The following is a 19,781-nucleotide window of genomic DNA, read 5'->3' on the forward strand; positions in this document are numbered from 1 at the left end:
AGCGACCTTCTTAGCCTGCTGAGTTCTCTGCTGCCAGGGTCTGAGCACAAAGGGTAAAATTAGGTAGGCAGCATTCCACGACCTTGGAAGGCTGGCATCAACCATAATAGCAATTATAACAGCAATTATAATGCATTGGTATTATGTGCCAAGTTTGTATCATATATATATTATCGCATTTGAATTACATAACAACCCTTTGAAATAGTACTATTTATTATCTCTGTGTTTACGGGTGAGGAAACAGGCATAGAGAGGTGAAAATAATTTGACCCATGTAACATAAGAGATAAGAGGAAGAACCAGGATTCAAGTCTAGACAGTCCAATTGTAGAATCCATGCTCCTGACCACCCCTATACTGCTGTTAGAAGTCACTAAAAGAAGAGGCTGCTGGGATGAAAAAAGAACTTACGGTGGTTCTGAGACTGCTAGATTTTTAAACTCTTTCATCCTAAGTAGTCAAAAGAGGAGTACTCAAGACCAGCTGCTCCCTGGCCTTGGAGTGACTGGGGACTCCGAAGAGATTAGCTACTGTCGCTTCCTCTTGTCTCTAGTGTCCTTAAGTCAAACTAATTAATATAATGAAAATAACAACACTTAGGGAATCCCACCATGTGCCACAAGCGTTTCATACCCAAAGGAAAACGTGATTATTCTCTGACTCCATCTGAGGTGAAGGCAGGGAGATCAAAAGTATAAGCAAGGGAACAAGGCAGAGATAAAAGGATCCAGTGAACTAAGTCAACGTGAGGTCAGTAAATGTGGGTAGTTTAGCCTGGAGCCTCCCCGAGAGATGTGAGCCACAGAATGCAGAGAGGATGAGGGAGGCAGAGAAAAACCTATGTCAGACCAAAGATAAGAGACACTACTAACCAGAGAAGAGCCCTCCTGTCTATTCAAACGAAAGCAGAAATGTAGAATAGACCCAGAACAGGGAAGGAAGGGTCTCTGAGGAGACACAGGTCCAGATGAAGGAAGCAGATACTGTCTGCCTAATTTCATGCTCCAGCTGGGACCTTATCAACCACAGCTGCTAGTCACATGGCAGCTGGGTACCAAGAGTATCATATTTCTGATGCTGCCAGTTTTCTCACCAACCTCTGTACCAGTTTGCTGAATGGCTTGGAAAACAAATAGAGGGGGAAGAGGGAGGACTCAGTAGGGAACAGAGAACAGAAGGAGAGTCTCAAAAGAAAGGAAAGGTGACAGGATGGTGCTGTGGTAGCTAGCATATCTGTCCTGGCTCTGTTGAGGTAGATATTCCATCCAGCCTCGGCCCTCACAGCCCCCAACTTTCTGGAGCTGCCTGCTTAGAGAACTGTATCTAGACCAAGAACTGCCAGGGCCAGAGTCCTTGAGCCCTGGATGAAGAGAGATCCTGGCACTGATGTTGACCCTTCTTTTTATCTACTGACTACCAGCGCCTACACGGAAGATAAGGCCTCTCGTTTAACCTCTCTTCTCACTAGAGTCCTTCAGCCAGGCCTGCTCCCAGCTATTCAGTTCAGACATCAAATAGGAAATAAATAAATTCAAAGAATATAAACATTCCTAGGAGCTGCCAAGAGAGCAGATGTAAATCAAGAAGGTACAACTGGAACAAAATCCACCCCATGCATATTCCACTCCCCACCAATACCTGATCTGTTTTCTCTTTAACTGAGTTCTCTGGTTCAATCCACCCACTTAGAAGTCTTAGAGAGCTGGCCCTAACTCTTTGAACGAGCCTGCCAGCACTGACACAGGCTCCTCGCCTCACGTTCCCCGAGCAAATTTCTCAGGTGTTCAAGGCTTAGTTTCTACTGCCACCTTCTCCATTATCCCCTGTGAAAATGCTGGGGATAATGGAGAAGGTGGTAGTAGAAACTACCGCCTGGAATCCCCAATCCATCCTTAGGTTTCTGTTCCAGAGATAGAATCAACCCAAATAAACCTTAGAAAACACTCCCCTTGTTTTAAGCTAAAGCCTGAAACAATGCATTAGGATCAGTCCTCATCAGTAACTCCCACCTAAAACTTCTGCAGGACAGAAGGATTTCACAACATAATCGCCCTTTTAGGGAGAAGGATCAAAGCACAATGGGGGATACGTCACTAACTCTTCCACCATAATCTGACCTGGCTCAAGGACTCTGAATGAGTCACTGATGGTTCCTCACTTGCCTACAACAGTATCCTTCTATTTCCCCATCGTTACCCCCTTTGTCTGAAGAGGCCTGACCTGGGGGTCTGTCCTCCTAGGAAGCTCCCAGGTAAAGGATTTACTGAGAAACCTTTAGCATGTGAACATAATCCTGATGTAGCTGGCAACCAGCAGTGAGACCCAAGGCGAGGGCCTGGGCCACCCCTGGGCTATTGGAGGGCACAAAGAAGACAAGGTACTCTAGTCCCTTGCTGTGTCTGGATGACCAAATTCACAACATAATAAGCATTTATAATGCAGAGTCCTGGGGCCTCTCACTGGCAGGTCAGGCAAAGAACTAGAAATACTCCACACACCCTCCTCCCTTGACTGAGGTTTACTAATATACCCTCACCGATTCAGATCCCATCTGAAACAAATAAAAAAACAGCAGGCCCGGCTGGTGTGGCTCAGTGGTTGAGCGTCGACCTATGAACTAGGAGGTCACGGTTCAATTCCCGGTCAAGGCACATGTTTGGGTTTCAGGCTTGATCCCCAGGGTCGGGTGTGCAGGAGGCAGCCAATCAATGATTCTCTGTCATCATTGATGTTTCTCTCTCTCTCCCTTCCACTCTGAAATCAATAAAAATCTTTAAAAAACAAACAAACAACAACAACAAAAAACAGCAGGCAAAATGACTTTGCATTAAGATGATTACATGAGATTTTAATTGTATTTATGAAACCCACACAAGAAAAAATTAAACCTCAATCCCAATCCCTACACACCCAACTTTGCCAATAATTTCTTTAAAATAGAAGGGCTGCCTGGCCGGGGTGTTCAGTTGGTTTGACCGTCATCACTATATGCCAAGGTTGTGGGTTCAGTCCCCGGTAAGAACACACACAATAAACAACCAATGAATGCATAAATAAGTGAAACAACAAATCAATGTTTCTCTCTGTGTTTGTTTCTCTCCCTTCCTCTCTCTCTCTCTCTCTCTCTCTCTAGTATTAATCTATCAATACATAATAAAATAAAATAGAGGGGCTAGACTTGATCATATCACTGTTTAACACCACCAACTTAGCAACATTCATTGTTTTCAAGGATCTTAATGACGAATTCAGTATGAAAATGAAATGCCAATTTAACTCAACAAGGTCCCAGCCCAGAAATGGCCTGTGAAACCACGGACTTGTGAATACTTGCTGCCCCACCCTCGCAACAAGCATACCAGACCCTACTCCAGCTGGCACCAGAAGAGTACAAATACACCTGGCTGCCATGCCCGTAAATCCTTCTCCTGAGGTTAATCCAAGCAGCTATGCCAGGGGACCTGGGCATCCTGTCTTTGTCCCTAGGAATGATTTTTCTTTGGTTTCCCTTGAACAAACAACAATGTCTCTGATATCCAGTTAACTTACAGATAAACGAGGAGAAGTTTAGGAAGACGGGACAAAGCCACCAACCTCATACGGCTTTTTGGAAGGGTTAAATGAGAACCTGTCTGGATACAGCTTAACACAACTGGACACAGGGCATGTTTGCCTTTTTCCACACTCCCCTTGCTCAGGGGAGGGCCGGTGAGAATATTAAATTCTCCCACTCTAAGTTCTTCTCTGTTAGCGACTTACAGTTAATGCCAGATATCAGACATACACTTTTAAACCAACCTGCCAAGACACAAAGGACACAGAATTGCTGGAAAGGGGAAATATGAAGAGGCGAAAGACAGAATTTTGCTCCTTTATTATAGAAAGAACAGAATCCAAAGAGATCATCCTGTCCAGTTCGTCACCTCAAGGAAGGATCCCCCTTAAACCATTCCACATAAAGAAAGCTCTGTGAAAACCCCAGACTAGTTTTCATATAGTATTCCTCAGGAAGTCTAATTCTAGTTAGTCCATTACATTATTATTGTATCAATCATCTAACATTAAGCTGTCTAATTTAAATCCTACCTGCCTGCTTTCTATTCACCTGCCAGTGATAAAACCTGAAAACTACAGATTATGCGCTTCTGGGTAAGAACTCCCCTGGTTACAGTTGTTCAATTCTCTAGATTACATCCCAAGTCTTTTAGCCTTGACTAGTAAACCTAAAATTTGAAGGCTTTTATATGCTTTTCACTCTCACAACTGTCTTTTAACTTCAGAATCTAGAGACAGAGAAGGGACTTTAGTCAGAGAATGACAAATTCACGGAGCATAAAAACTGTATTTAGAGACCGAGGTGGCCCAGCTTTGCTCAGTGTCTGGCACTATGCCATGAAGCCACATCCATGTTCCACCGTATCCCCAGATCGTATCTGACATGGGTCTGTGGATCCAGAGCAGGGTATCTTACCTTCTGGGCTTGAGTAGGTTCAGTGAGGACAAGGGTAAAGAGACCCAGGCAGATTTCCTCATGTTGGGGGGGGCCTTTGCATACCTGGGATCAGAGGAAGAAAAAATAATAGTTTTTCTCCCAGAAAACTTGGGATTCCTAAGCAACCTGCAAAAGAGCATCATCAACTCTTAAATCTGAGGATTCCTTCTCCTAAAAGTGATGGGGCATCTGTTCTAGGGGAGAGTTGGAGGGAAAGGATACACCTTTATTGCTTTTCTCCAAGGCTTGATGCAGAGCAGGGGCAGAAAATTAAGTGTTTAAAATGGAAAAAAACAAATCCTCCCCCACTTCCTCCTCCAGACCTTAATAGCCGTCAGCAGAGCAGGAGCTGCGAACAGTCATGGAGTAACAAGCACAACTACCAAGCCAAGTCCTTGGGCAAATTACTGAACCTGACATTTGTAAGGTGAAGACACAGTGACAATTAACAAAATAATAATAGGTGGGTAATACTTACAGGGCATTCACTCTGTGCCATTTTTCTAAGTCCTTCATATGTGCTATTTACAATATTTTCAACACCACAGATTAGAACATGTGGAAGATCACATGTGTAAGAACGGTTTACAAAGAAAAAAGTCACTATGGAACTGTGAGTTATTATTTAAAGTTGTTATTTAAAGATGCCTAAGGGTCCAGTGCAGCTCAGTGGTTGAGCATCGACCTATGAACCAGGAGGTCATGATTCATTCCGAGCCAGGGCACAGAACCGGGTTGCTGGCTTGATTCCCAGTAGGGGGTGTGCAGGAGGCAGCCAATCAATCATGCTCTGACATAATTGATGTTTCTGTCTCTCCCTCTCCCTTCCTCTCTGAAATCAATAAAAATACATACTTTTTTTTTAAAAAAAAAGATGCCTAAGGCTCCAAGACATTAACTTCAGTTCCCTAATTCCAACCACTTAAGTCTTTCCATCTTTCTGATCATGTCTTAGAGCTTTCAAATAAGCAAAAATGGATAAGAGGAGAGAGCATTATACTCACGTAGGCATTAAGGGCATCATTGGCCTCTCTCTCTGAGACACCAGTAGTCATCGATGTCACAATGCTCATACATCTTTCCAATCTCTGTGAACAAGTGAGAAAAAATTAACAGTAAAATACTTCTGGCCAAAAAAAGTTTTAGAAATTCCAACATCATTATGTCTCTAGAGCTAACTACCATCACTATGGGTATAATCAGCAAAATCCAGAATGTGGAAAACTTGACACGTGACCTGATTTCTTTAACACGTAAACTGCAAGAAAAAAGTCCTGGCTGGGTGGCTCAGTAGGTTGGAGCAAAAAAACGTTGCAGGTTTGATTCCTAGTCAGAGTGCACATACCTAGGTTGCAGGTTTGATCCCATTGGGGCGCATATGGGAGGCAACTGATCAATGTTTCTTTCTCTCTAAAAATCATTAAAAACAGGCCTAGCCAGTTTTGCTCAGTGGATAGAGCATCCGCCTGCAGACTGAAAGATTCCAGGTTCGATTCCAGTCACCAGGTTGTGGGCTCAATCCCCAGTAGGGGGCGTGCAGGAGGCAACAGATCAATGATTCTCATCATTGATGTTTCTATCTCTTTCTCCCTCTCCCTTTCTCTCTGAAATCAATAAAATTATATTTAAAAAAAAGAAAAGAAAAAATAAATAAATAAAAACAAATCCTTGGGTGAGGATTAAAAATAGAACACTTTTTAAAAATGCAAGAAAAAAAAGCAAGAAGAGGGATACCTATACATTAAAGGAGACTTAAAATTATAACCCATTGCCCTGGCTGCTTTGGCTCAGTGGTTAGAATGTAAGCCCACAGACTGAAGGGTTGCGGGTTCAATTCCAGTTTAAGGGCATGTACTTTGGATTTGGTCCACGGAGTGAGTATAGGAGGCAACCAATCGATGTGTCTCTCTCACATAGATGTCTTTCTCCCTCTCTCTCCCTTCCACTCAGTCTGAGAATCAATGGAAAAAATATCCTTGACTGAGGATTAAAACAATAAAAGTAAAATTATAAACCACTGAACAAAATAATAACCGAAGAGTCCATGCTGATAGATACAAACATAACAAAGAAGGGAAAGCTCTTCTGTACAGTGGAATGCCAACTAATAAATGCAGAAGGAATGACGGGAGCAATAATTAATCCAGGCAAATCATCAATGGATGCTAAAAACAGAAGTACAATTTTCACAAGAAAGGATATTTACATAGGTTCAAAATACTTATTAATTACAGAGAGAAAACAGTAACTGTAGAAAATCCTGGATGATACCACCTTCACCAAGGGACCAAAGTTAATATTGCCAATAAGGAATATGTACTATAAACTAATACCTGATACTACATGCCTCCAGTGTAATGTACTGAAAAGTTTATAACATGGCTTCTATGGTTTTCTTGCCAAAAATGAATAATCTTAATCATGAAGGAACTTCAGACAATCCAAATTGATAGTCTACAAAATAACTGGCCTGTCAAAGTGTTCAAGATCATGAAAGACAAAGATAGAAAAGTCTCTGTTGCAGATTAAAGAATTAAAGAGACAGCACACCAAAATGCAATGTGTGATCCTGGACTGCTTACTGGTACAACTGGTAAAATTTGAATATGTACTATAAATTAGATAAGAGTAACATATCAGTTTACATGTTCAGATCGTGGTAGTAGAAGAGTGGTTATGTAACAGATCCTTGTTCTTAGGAAATATACACAAGTATTTAAACCTAAAGTGGAAGCATGGCTGCAGTGTACTCTCAAAAGGTTAAGATAATATATATAGAGAGATAACAACAAAGCAAATGTGGCAATTGTTAATTATTGGCAAATCTTAGTGAACAATATATGAGAGTTCTATGTATTATAATTTTTCTCTAAGCTTGAAATTATTTTAAAAGTTATTAAAAAATTTAAAAGACATAGCAAGAGGATGCAAAGTGTGGTCCTTGTCTGATTACTGATGTGAACAAACTAATTATAAAAAGAATTTATGAGACAAGAGAACTTTGAGCACTGAATATTTTATCATTATATTAAGGAATTACTGTTAACATTTTAGGTGTTATTGTGGCTATTTTTTTTTTTTAAGTCCTTCCCTACAGATGAAATGATTTGCTTCAAAATAATCCAGATAGACTGGGGGGGATAAAACAAGACTGCCATATGCTAATAAGTACTGAAGCAGTGATGGCTACATGGAAATTATACTATTCTCTCTACTTTTTTGTTTGAAATGCCACCTTCCCCCAAAAAAGTTAAAAACAAAACTTTAAAATGAGTGTGAGGGCCGAAACCGGTTTGGCTCAGTGGATAGAGCGTCGGCCTGCGGAATGAAGGGTCCCAGGTTCGATTCCGGTCAAGGGCATGTACCTTGGTTGCAGGTACATCCCCAGTGGGGGGTGTACAGGAGGCAGCTGATCGATGTTTCTAACTCTCTATCCCTCTCCCTTCCTCTCTGTAAAAAATCAATAAAATATATAAAAATAAATAAATAAATAAAAATAAAATGAGTGTGAGGAAAAGAAAAGGACTCACGGAGAACAAAAGGCCAACCTAAAACCTGCTGGGCTCCAGTCAAAGGTGGGGATGGCTGCATTAAAGCCCACTCGGGAGCCGCTCTGGTCTCAAAGGGCAGCTCTCTGACATGACATGTGCTCAACATTCCAAGGAGAGCTTAGTCACTGGTCCCTGTTCCAAAGAAGCATCTAATACTAAATACTGAGAAAACATATCCATGTTAAGTCAGTGGGTCTCTTCATCATCACCACCGAAACTACTTCCTGAGTCTTTTATCTTGATCAACCCAAAAACTTTTTAAGGAAAATCACTTCCCAATCCCCAGTGATAATGATGCTGGGAAAACGGGGACAAAGGCTGGCAATTTACGTCCCCGATCCTAGAGGTCATCACAAAACATCTTGCTGAGAACTGGTTGTACCGCAGCATTGTGAGGAACCAACAAATAAGGACAATGGGAAAGGGGCCGGGAGGCAATCACGTTTCTCCTTTGACGTCCACCCGAAGAGTGCAGGGTGGCACAGGGCAGAACTGAGTGTTAAGGCAAGGGGCTCCCACAGTCACAAAACTTCTATCTAGCCAAAACCGGTTTGGCTCAGTGGATAGAGCGTCGGCCTGCGGACTCAAGGGTCCCAGGTTCGATTCCGGTCAAGGGCATGTACCTTGGTTGCGGGCACATCCCCAGTAGGGGGTGTGCAAGAGGCAGCTGATCGATGTTTCTCTCTCATCGATGTTTCTAACTCTCTATCCCTCCTCTCCCTTCCACTCTGTAAAAAATCAATAAAATATATTTTAAAAAAAAACAACAAAAAAAAACAACTTCTATCTAAAACAGGCCCAAAGCCACTCAGGTTAGAAGGTGTTAGAACTTCACTATCCATCACCAGGCCTGTCCCTCAAATTAGGTCAGAGCACTGTGTTCCGCCTTAATCACGGCACCTGTGTACGTGTGAAAAGGAGCTGTGAGATCACATGAAAGCTGAGCCGTGACTCTCACAGCCCACCTCACCCACAAGCTCTGAGATTCATCATTACCTAGTCTAGCTTCTATGTAAGGGGAGGGAAGGAAAAACTTCAGGTTGGATTTCTCTTCTTAAACCTTATCCCTCTCCACCCAAGGTAGTTGTCAATGACCGCAGCATCAGTGCCTCCAGTGGCTAGGCCCAAACTATTTTTGCTGACAGCTCTGGGGGGACCTGTTCACCCGGCCTAGGTTAACAAGCAGAATCAAAGTGGAGGAAGATGAGACACAAGCAGCCAGCACAGCATCCTAGAATTCTACATATTGCTTCCCCCTCAAAGGAAAAATCTGTTGAATCAACAGAGATGCAAGTCAAATAGCAGCAGCAAGCTAATAAGCAAACTGACCAGCAGAACCCCACCACCACTTGCTAGCCTTGGGCTAATCTGGGGTGAATTACTTACCCTCTCTAAACCCTGGTTTGCTCATCTGAAAATAGAAACAAAGCCTATATTGCGAAGATTGAGGATTAAACGAGATAATGTACATAACGTGAAAGCACCTAGCATGCAGCCTCAGTTGAATTAGAATCTATTCCCTTTGTGAGGAAGCTCAGCAACTGCACAACTAAATCTACGAGGACCAGACTGACCCCTGCCACTATGGCTAATGGCTCATCTTTAAAGATTCCTGAAAATTGAATCCTGCTGCTACAGAACATGGGTTAAGTCCCTAGCCAGAATGAAAAGCTTCGTCTCCTACTTACCTTCTAGGAGAGAAGAAAAAAGCTCAGGGGAGAGGGGAGGAAGCCTACCTGAAGGACCTTGCCCCAAGATCCTACAGCAAAGACAGATGCACAGCCCTACAGCCGATAGAACAGAGACCTTGGGCTGAACCAGGTTTCTCTAGGCCCCTTCTCAATATTCTAAACTCCACTCAGAGGCCTGAGGCAGTTCTATGAGTCACTGCCCAGTCAAGAAGAAAAGTGGCCTCTTGGAAAGTAAGGATGTATGAAGTGGGAGAGTCCAGAATTTGGATGTGTAGATAAAAGCAATGAGGAAAGAAATGTGAGGGCCAGTCCTTCCAGGCAACAGAAGTATAAAAGATGCTACTTTTTCCGAACTACAGAAATTACTTTTCCAAACACGGATGGGAGAACTAATTACAAATCATTCAGAATGTCAGAAGGACCACATTGCCTCAAAGAGGGCGACAGGAGGCCAAATCTCTATAATCAAGTAGCAGTACCCCTCCCCTCTTCCCCCCAGTCTCTACAGGCCCTGAGTAAAGATGGAATCATACATGCAGTTGCCAACAGCTGGCAGAACAGCTCTGTTCAGAGCAAGCCCTCCACAATAGCACCTCAGAGAGCTGAGTAATTATTTACCATTTCTAGGAGCTTCTGAATTAATTTTTCTAGTATTCAGAGTACCTGAACAGGGTTTCCATGATAGCAGCAGGAGGTGGAGTATGGGCAGAGGGGGTGGGAGGTGGCCTTTCAGTTTTCCAGTATATACCTGAAGCTGGAGACTGAAGTCAGAAGGATCCCTCTAACTTCTCAGTTTCCCCTCCCTCAGCCAGGTGAATATACAGTCTGGTAAAAAAAAATGTATATTAAATACTACCCCCTTATGGAAGTCAGTGAGTGGCCTTGAAGGACTAAATTCTACCATCTTCAGAAAGAGGATATGATCCAACCTGCAAAATCCCAAGGACCCGCATTATTGAACAAGCTGCATTTCCAAGTATTCCACAAACAAGAGTCACGTATCTGAGAAATGAGGATTTAACGGGGGGGGGGGGGGGGGGCGATAATAAGAGATGACTCGAAGCCCATTCCCTAGAGATTCCTCATAGACAAGATATGAATTATTCCTTGGAGAAAACCTGGAAGGGACATACCTCTAACCAAAGGCAACCCTGACACACCTGCCCATAGCTTAAGAGGAAGTTCTGACTTGTTTGGGCCCCAGCTCCTGCTTTCGGCCTGACTTCCAAGTGGACAGGGTCCTTCTCAGCAGAGAAAAGACCGGGGGGCTGAGAACGTTTATGAGACTAGGAGCTACATGTTCTAAATGCTTCCAATCTGTGGCACTATTTTTATCTCATTCCCAAAAGGGGATAGGGATCGGCAAGAATTCCCTCTTCAAAGAGAGGAACAGGGCCAAGGAGAAGAAAGGATACAACAAATGCTCTCTCGGGTAGAAGAGTCACAGTCCCTGCCTGGAATGCTCCTCACCAGTGCTTCATACTCCAGACCCCTGAGGGGCCCTTCCTCATCATGCCAGCTCTAATGACCCCAGTCTCTTCACCACCATAACCAGTTTTACTGTTGTTGTTGTTGTTGTTAACCTTCCTATGGTAAGTTAACTCAGTCTTTAGATGATAAGTTCTGGAAAGCAGACCTTGGGTCTCCCTCATTCTATTTCCTATCAGACTCAGCACACAGTAAACATGTATGATCAGGAAGCTAACTCTGTGTTCCCAGGCAACAGGTAGGCCTGTGTTAGAAGATAACCAAACAAGAATAAGCAGAGATCAGTCCGTCTTCCATGAGGTTTTGATAACTTCTGTGTGCAGAGATCTGTGGGGAGACCCAGAGGAAGAAGCCAGTAAAAGACGCCCTTAGAGACACTCTGGTCTAATGGGAACCATACACATGGGGTTAAAAACAGAGTAGCAAGATAAAAGAAAAAAAAAAAAAAAAGAGCAACACGAATTGCAAAAAATAACAACAAAACAAGAACAGAGTGGCAAGGCTTGCTGGAAAGTTCAAATGCAAAGGACAAAGGGCAGAGAAAGGAAGGGGGAGCCCAAGGCATGCTGGAAACATCTACACCAGGAAGGATTTCAGGAAAAGAGAGACCCTTCCTCCCCCTCTCCCTGGAAACAGTTGCAAGTTCACGTTCAGACAGACCAAAAAAGCAAGAAAATAAATGCTTCCTCTCTTTTGTGTTCCCCGCCTGCCATCCCACTTCGTTTACTAGTAAACACGTCACTGCTCAGAACAGGGTGCTGATTCTGTGGCACAAACTAGAGCAGAGGCAGGATGACTCTAACAATCGTGGTGGTAAATAAACAGATTTTCATCCCACTTTTGGGGACTTCTCCCCTCCACTCAAACTGGTGGAGGGATCAAAGGCAGTCAGTTATTTTCTCTCTACCATTCTAGAGCTCCAGTGCTACAACAAAGGGCTCAATACTTTGTCATTGCTAGTGGCCACTTCTAAAAAAGGGTAACTCAAACTGAAGTCATTGTTTGGGAATACATGACTCTTAGAAGCACTGTGTATATTCCTAGTGATGTCTACTTTAACTGATCAAAACAACAGGAGAAAACAAACTTCGATTTTCCTAAAAGCACAAAGAAGTATGGGGGAGAAGCATGATAGGAAGTCTATCTGTGAGTAGACATTTGCTGGTGAATAATCCGCAAAGTTGCTATCCAGCCACCTCTTGATTCACAAAACTCATTTCTGGATATATATTCCACCACCTGAACCTGAACCAACGTTTCTTCAAATCTAAATTCTGAATTCCACCTGCCTGCCTGCCCACCCTCTAATATTTGATAAAGGGCAGTGACAGTTACAAGCAGGGAAATGGCTGTGAAGAGCCAGAGTCTAGCTTACTCATCCTGTCCCTGGATAACCAAGTTGAATGCATGAGATCTTATGGACAGTTCAACAATCATTTCCCAGTTCTGGGTCTCATATTCCTAAGCATGTCTCTTGGTATGTGACAGTGGAAAGAGATGCATGATCAAATCTGGGTGGTCAGGGGCAGGGGAAGAGGAACAAGTGGGGAAAGGAAGGAGAGGTCTACTATCCCTAATCTAAAATCCCCATTACAGTCCACTCCATCACCTCACTCCACCCACTTCCTTGGCATCTTTGTGTGTGCTATCTGGTTCTGAAGGTGCCCCTCACCTCACTGCTGCCAGATGATGCTGACTAAACACTACCACGTTTCCTTAAGTTTTCACTCACTCCAAATGCCCAGTTAAGGGAGCATTTCAGATCTTGCTCCCCGTGTATGCCATCAATTTGGCTCAAGTGAGCTATTACAAAAATTCATAAATAAATAAATAAAGACATGCCCAGTTAACATCAACTGGCAATTGACAGTGCCTACATGAAGTCAATACTATCTAACATAAGGGTTCAAGATCTGCTACAAGTCCTACGGGCCCCCGGACACGTACACACACATACATTACTTCTCAACATATGACCTAAGTCTGAAACAGGGCAAATATTAATAGCTGTGGCCTGTATGTGGAAAGTTATGTTTAAAAAAAAAATCGGTTGATCGGGATGCTGTATCCCTTCCTCAACACCCCCCACCCATTTTCATACTAGTGGCTTCTGTTGCTATGACAACCTGTCCAGGAAGTTGGCCCACACTTCTTCCTTCAGGAACAGGAAGTGTGGAACAGTGTGTTGCCTTAGAAAAAACTTGAAGGCCTCCTCCCCAACCCCCACCCCATATCCGCTCCGGTATCCCTCCTCAACCCCATTTCTTAACTCCCTTCCCCTCCCCCACACCTACCTCCTCTAACTCATCCTTGGCATCCAAACTGGTGGAAAGTAGCAGCCTCCCCCCTCCTGGGGCTCCTGCTCCCGCTCCTCCTCCACCTCCCGCTGCTCCTGAAGCAGCAGCTGCTGCTGCCCCCTTTCCCTTCTGTAACTCCATGGCTGCAGCCCGGAGACGGGAAAAGGCCAGGGAGTGGATGGGTGGGGAGTCCTAGAAATGAGGACCTCTGGGCTGCCAGGGACTGGGGGCAAAAGGGACTAGGGGGGAAGGGTGGGAAAGGGTCCCTGTCCTCTCCACTCCTCCCTCCTCTGCGGAAGGCCGCTCTGAAGGAGGCCAAGGCGGACGGCCCTCTAGGTCCTGCCGTGGAGTGGCAGCGCTGAGGAAGAGCCGTTAGCTCCTAAGTATGCTGAAATCAGGGGCTGCGCCCCTATGGGGAGGGGAGGAGAAGCCCCCGGCCCTGAGGAAGTGGGAGATAAGCCCCTTCTGGCTTCTGACCCTAAGAGAAGTAGGGGAAACCCTAAGTTTCTGCCTCAGGAGGTGGGTGAAAGAGGAGTCCTGCCCCAAAGTAGGGGGTGGGAAACCTTCCTGGCTGGTGCCTCAAGGGTTAGAGAGCGAGGCTCCTTTGGATCCGTTCCCTGGGGGTGAGGGTGAGGCCATAAGCGCTACGGGAAGGCACCGAGGGCCAGCTTCTCCCTACACCACACAGAGGCGGCCATGGTGGAAGGGCGGGGGGTGGGAAGGCTGAGGGCGACAGCGGGGGAGGGGAGGAATCGTGGAGGCCCGCGCCGGAAGTGAGCAGTCGCGGTCCTCGGCCTCCGCCAATTGCGCTTTCAGCGGTGACTCAGAGTCTCGGAGCGGTAGGCGGAGGACAGAGGCCGGCCTTTTCCCCAGCTGCCAATGATATTAAAAAGAGCGACCGTCCTGATGGACAACTAGAACACCCAATCGCAGTCCTCTTTTGCTCTTGGAGGGCGGGGAAGTGCACGGTGATCAGGAAGGAGCGAGGCTGCGCTTGCGCGCACTGATGGCGCACGCGCAGCGCGGCCTCCGTCCTCAACTTCCTTAACCATCCTTTCCTCTCTCCATCCGGAGCTTGGGAACGTACAGGAATTGGGAAATGGTGGTTGACTTTAGGAAACCCCCAATTGTAGCTACGAATTGGCAGTGAGGGAGCGGAGCTGTCACCCCAAGCAGTCCGGAGTAAATGCCTTCAGATGCCATGGAACCAGCTCCCCGAGCTGAGAATGCATCACACAAGCAAGTGTATGCATTCACGCCAAGTGCAGTTAGCCAGACGTTGTCCCCCCTCAAAAAAAAGTGCATAGAGCCACTTGTGCAAATCACAGTTGTGCCAGCACTAGATCTCGCAAATTTTTACTAAATGACAGAACCATTTTCTTCAATTTATTTTAATCCTCTCCCAAGGACGTGCTTTTATTGATTTTAGAGATAGTGGAAGGGAGAGAAACATCCATGTGAGAGAAACATGGATGGATTGCCTTCTGCACGCACCCCAACCAGGGTTGAACCCTCAACCCAGGCATGTGCCCTGACAGGGAATGGAACCGAACCTGTGACCTTTCAGTTTACCAATCAACTGATTTTTAAAAGATAGTCTTAAAAGCAAAGAAACAAAAATAGAATACAGACACACTAAGTATATATTGTGTCATTTCATGTATATGAAGTTCAAGAATACTGAATGTTATGGCAATAGAAGTAAGAATAATGGTTAGGCCCAAACCGGTTTGGCTCAGTGGATAGAGCGTCGGCCTGCGGACTGAAGGGTCCCAGGTTCGATTCCGGTCAAGGGCATGTAACTTGGTTGCGGGCACATCCCCAGTAGGAGGTGTGCAAGAGGCAGCTGATCGATGTTTCTCTCTCATCGATGTTTCTGACTATCTATCCCTCTTCCTTCCTCTCTGTAAAAAATCAATAAAAAATATATATTATAAAGAATAATGGTTAGCTCCGAGGGGGTGAGTTTGGGGGAAGTATTGCTTGAGAAGGGACATTAAGGAGACTTAGGAGGTGCTGGGAACAATCACATCTTTATTTGGGTGATGATTGCATGGTTTATTTGGGTGACTGCATATGTTTTTTGTTTGTTTTACCCAAAAATATACGGAACACTTCATGAATTTGCACAGGAGCCATGCTACTCCTCTCTGTGTCGTTCCAATTTTAGTGGATGTGCTGCTGAAGCGAGCACTGCATACATGTGTTAAAATTTGTTGAGTTGTTCATTTTACTATATGTATGTTTTACCTCAATTTTAAAAAATGGAATAAAACTAAGCTGAGCCACCACCTTTCATCTGTCAAGTTGGCAAAAATCGCAACATTTGAAAACAGTTGTCAAAGTTTTAGGGGATTAGTCACTCTCATGCATTGCTGGTGGGTGTGCAGGTTGGTAAGCCCTATAAAGGGGTACTTTAGAATGGATATAAAAAACTACAAATATGTATACCCTATGACTGGGCAATCCCACTCCTAGGAGTTTATCTTGCAGATATTCTGCATGGGACATGGCATTAGGTGTAGGTATCAGATTAAACATGATAGCATTGTATACAATAGCAAGAGTTTGAAAACAGGTAAATGTCCATCAGCTAGGTTAATAGATTATGGTATCTGCACAAAATTAATACGATGCAGCTGCAAAAGGAATAAGGAACCTCTTTCTAAATAGATATGGAAAGAGTTCAAGCTATTAAGTGAGCTAAGCAAGATGCTACTTTTTGTATAAGAAAGGGGAAGACAATATATATTTGTATGTGCTCATATTCATACAAAGAAACCCAGGAAGGACCAAAAAGGTTTAAAAAAAAAAGTGCTTACTTATATGTATGTAGTTATAGATGACAACAGGGCAGATGCAAGAGAAACTTTTCATTGCATCTCTCATATATTCAACTGTTTAATTGCTGATTTTAAAATTAAATTAGTTTATTTTAAAAGAGAGATAGATTATCATATGATTCAACAATTCCACGTCTGAAAACACTAACTTGAAAAGATATAGAGTGCCCCACGTGCACTGCAGCAGATTTTTAACAGAGAACAGGTTGGGGAAAGACTGGATTAGCAGCAGCAACGTGAGAAACGTGATGTGAGATTGCAGGGAGGAGTTGTATGTGGGGCCACAAGTTCCAAATAGCCCATTGTGTGACAGACACAGGAGGTGACAGTTGCCTGCTCTTTGCACTCCTCAGACTGCATCCGGACAGATTCTGCTCCAGATAGGGAGGCAGGCGGTTGTCAACAGGGTATTGACACACTAGGGTGAACCTATAGGAGCTCATCCAGAATGGATGTTGAAGAGTCTGGGGTCAGATCTTGGAGGAATCTCTAAAGAAATGAGTGATGTTATGTTGCTGAGACTCCAATATGTGGGTGAGGGGGAGGCAGCAGGAACTGTTGAAAGAGAGAGGAGAGGTGTATAGCAAGGGAGAAGAACAGTGCTAGGACCATTGGAAGCACTGTGAAGGCAGATTGGCTTTTCAATAAATGTAAAGCGAGTTTATATTAAACTAGTGGCCTGGTGCATGAAATTTGTGCACATTAAAAGGGAATTAGAGGAAATATTTTAATATTGCTATTTGCCCTTTCACTATAATAGAAGTGTCAGTGATGAAAGAAAATTAGTGCCCTAGCTGGTGTGGCTCAGTGGATAGAGCATCAGCCTGCGGACTGAAGGGTCCCGGGTTCGATTCCAGCCAAGGGCACATGCCTGGGTTGCAGGCTCCATCCCCCGTAGGGGATGTGCAGGAGACAACCGATCCGTGATTCTCTCTCATCATGGATGTTTCTCTCTCTCTCTCCCTCTCCCTTCCTCTCTGAAATCAATAAAGAAATATATTTAAAAAAAAAAAAAAAATTAGTAAAATGTATATGAAAATCTCCCTCCTGTCAGAGTCTGGGGTGTGCCATGGGACCCAGAGTCAAGTCCCCGCCCACCTGCGCATGCCTCAAAATCGCGCGAGACCCAGACCTGGCCGACCCTACCCCCGTCAAGCCCCGTTGGGTGGGCAGCACAGCCTCAGGACCCCCGTTGAGCCCCGCTGGGCAGGGGGCGCAGCCTCAGGTCCCCTGGCTTGGTGCTGGTTGGGGGGCACGGCCTTAGGTCTCCCAGTGCAGCCTCAGGTCCCCTGGCCCCGCCTCAGGTCCCCTGGCCCCAACTCGAGGGCATGAGGGTGTGACAACCATTTGCATATTAACTCTTTATTATATAGGATACCCAACATCAAACAATTTATTATTTACATTGGAAAGATGTTCATAAAATGTTAACAATAACCTGGCTGCTGTATCTCAGTGGTTGAGTGTTAACCTATGAACCAGGAGGTCATGGTTTGATTCCTGGTCAGGGCACATGCCTGGGTTGTGGGCTCCATCCCCAGTGTGGGGCATGCAGGAGGCAGCCAATCAATGATTCTCTCTCATTATTGATGTTTTATCTCTCTACCTCTTTAAAAAATGTTTTTATTTATTTTAGTGAGAGAGGAAGGGACATAGAGAGAGATATAGGAACATCGATTGGCTGATTGGCTGCCCGCCATTGGGGATCGAGCCCACATCCAGGCATGTGACCTAGGTGGGGATTGAACCAGCGACCTCCTGGTAACATTAGTCTTTTTTTTTTTTTTTTTTTTTAAATATATTTTATTGATATTTTACAGAGAGGAAGGGAGAGGGATAGAGAGTCAGAAACATCGATGAGAGAGAAACATCGATCAGCTGCCTCCTGCACACCTCCCACTGGGGATGTGCCCGCAACCAAGGCACGTGCCCTTGACCGGAATCGAACCCGGGACCCCTCAGTCCGCAGGCCGACGCTCTATCCACTGAGCCAAACCGGTTTTGGCAACATTAGTCTTTTTTAAAAGTCTCTATTAGAGCAGGGAGAGGGCAATGGGGAAAACAAAAAGGGGCACATATGTAATACTTTCAACAATAAATATTACAAAAAAATAATAAAAGTCTCTATTAGATATATTTACTCCCCAAAGCCCCAATTCAGTTACTGAAATACTTCTTACTTGCTTCTTCTCTCAACTATTGCACAAATGAATTTAGTTCATTCTCAGCCTCACAATTTCTATGAAAACTCAGTTCCAACCTCAGCAAAACAAAGACACACCTTTCTTACATGGCTGTTGAAAGGGCAAGCCTCCTTGTCCATAAACAAAATGATTCCCTCAAAAGGAATTCTAATGATTGAAATCGCTCCATGTTCTTATGTCAGGAAGAATATTCCAGTTACAGCTGTTCAAAAATAGATTGGTTTGAGTTCCAAGTTCCTGAAAGTTTTCCAGTAGAACATGGAAGAATACACAGATATTTTAAGAAAGATGTTGGGCCTGGATAGGCAGCTGGACTGCACAACTTCTACTTTTTCTTCTAAGATTTTTAGATCTTACCAGCACCTCTCGCTGAGGTCTAATTGTGTGCTGCATTTCACTTCCAGCTCTTCTCTGAACAGCAGGACCTTCTTACATGTAGCATTGTGGTTTGCATGATGTGGACTCAATAAACTAGCAAACACTTATCTAGTTCTCACCACTTGCCAGTCAGCATCCTAAGCTTGTATTGGGGAGAATTAACTCATGTAATCTTCAAAGCGACCCTTTGAGATAGGTCTTCTGATCATTCCCATGTTACAGAGCAGAAAGCTGAGGCTTAGCAGAGTTGAGAAATTTGCCCAAGATTACATGGATTATGAGAGACAAAGCTGGGATTTGAATCCAGGCAGGCTGTCTCCATAGTTAGCCTCTTCTTAGCCAACATTATGCTGCCTCTCACTTCAGAGATGTTTGAAATTGCTCCAATTCCAAACACTGAGATCTATGCGGTATTCTAGCCTGGTTCTGGCCTGCTGGGAGTTTTGTGAGCTGACCTGATCATGGGACATACCAGCAGCCAAAGTATGCCGTGTGCAGTCCACATTTGTTTTTGTTGTTGTTGTTTTTTAAATATATTTTATTGATTTTTTTACAGAGAGGAAGGGAGAGGGATAGAGAGCCAGAAACATCGATGAGAGAGAAACATCGATCAGCTGCCCCCTGCACACCTCCCACTGGGGATGTGCCTGCAACCAAGGTACATGCCCCTGACCGGAACCGAACCCGGGACCTCTCATTCCTCAGGCCAACGCTCTATCCACTGAGCCAAACCAGTTAGGCCACATTTGTTTTTTGTTGTTTTGTTTTAAATTAGCTTTATTGTTGAAAGTATTACAGATGCCCCCTATTTCCACCCACTGACCCCCTTCACCA

At 44.3% G+C, this 19,781-nt stretch overlaps 1 protein-coding gene across 1 annotated transcript in view; it reads right to left on the reverse strand.

The window, feature by feature from the left end:
• Positions 1 to 14,220, reverse strand: part of INTS3 (integrator complex subunit 3) — a 39,137-nt gene extending 24,917 nt beyond the window's left edge. The window contains exons 1-3 of the mRNA XM_080647408.1: positions 13,520 to 14,220; positions 5,500 to 5,583; positions 4,475 to 4,558 (exon numbers count right to left, since the gene is read on the reverse strand). Coding sequence (XP_080503534.1) covers positions 4,475 to 4,558; positions 5,500 to 5,583; positions 13,520 to 13,663 — 312 coding nt within the window. The 5' untranslated portion in view covers positions 13,664 to 14,220. The remainder of the gene's footprint in view (positions 1 to 4,474; positions 4,559 to 5,499; positions 5,584 to 13,519) is intronic.
• Between the last annotated feature and the right edge of the window lie 5,561 nt (positions 14,221 to 19,781).

The sequence above is a fragment of the Plecotus auritus genome, assembly GCF_963455305.1.
Source record: "Plecotus auritus genome assembly, chromosome: 12".
Classification (NCBI taxonomy): Eukaryota; Metazoa; Chordata; class Mammalia; order Chiroptera; family Vespertilionidae; genus Plecotus; species Plecotus auritus.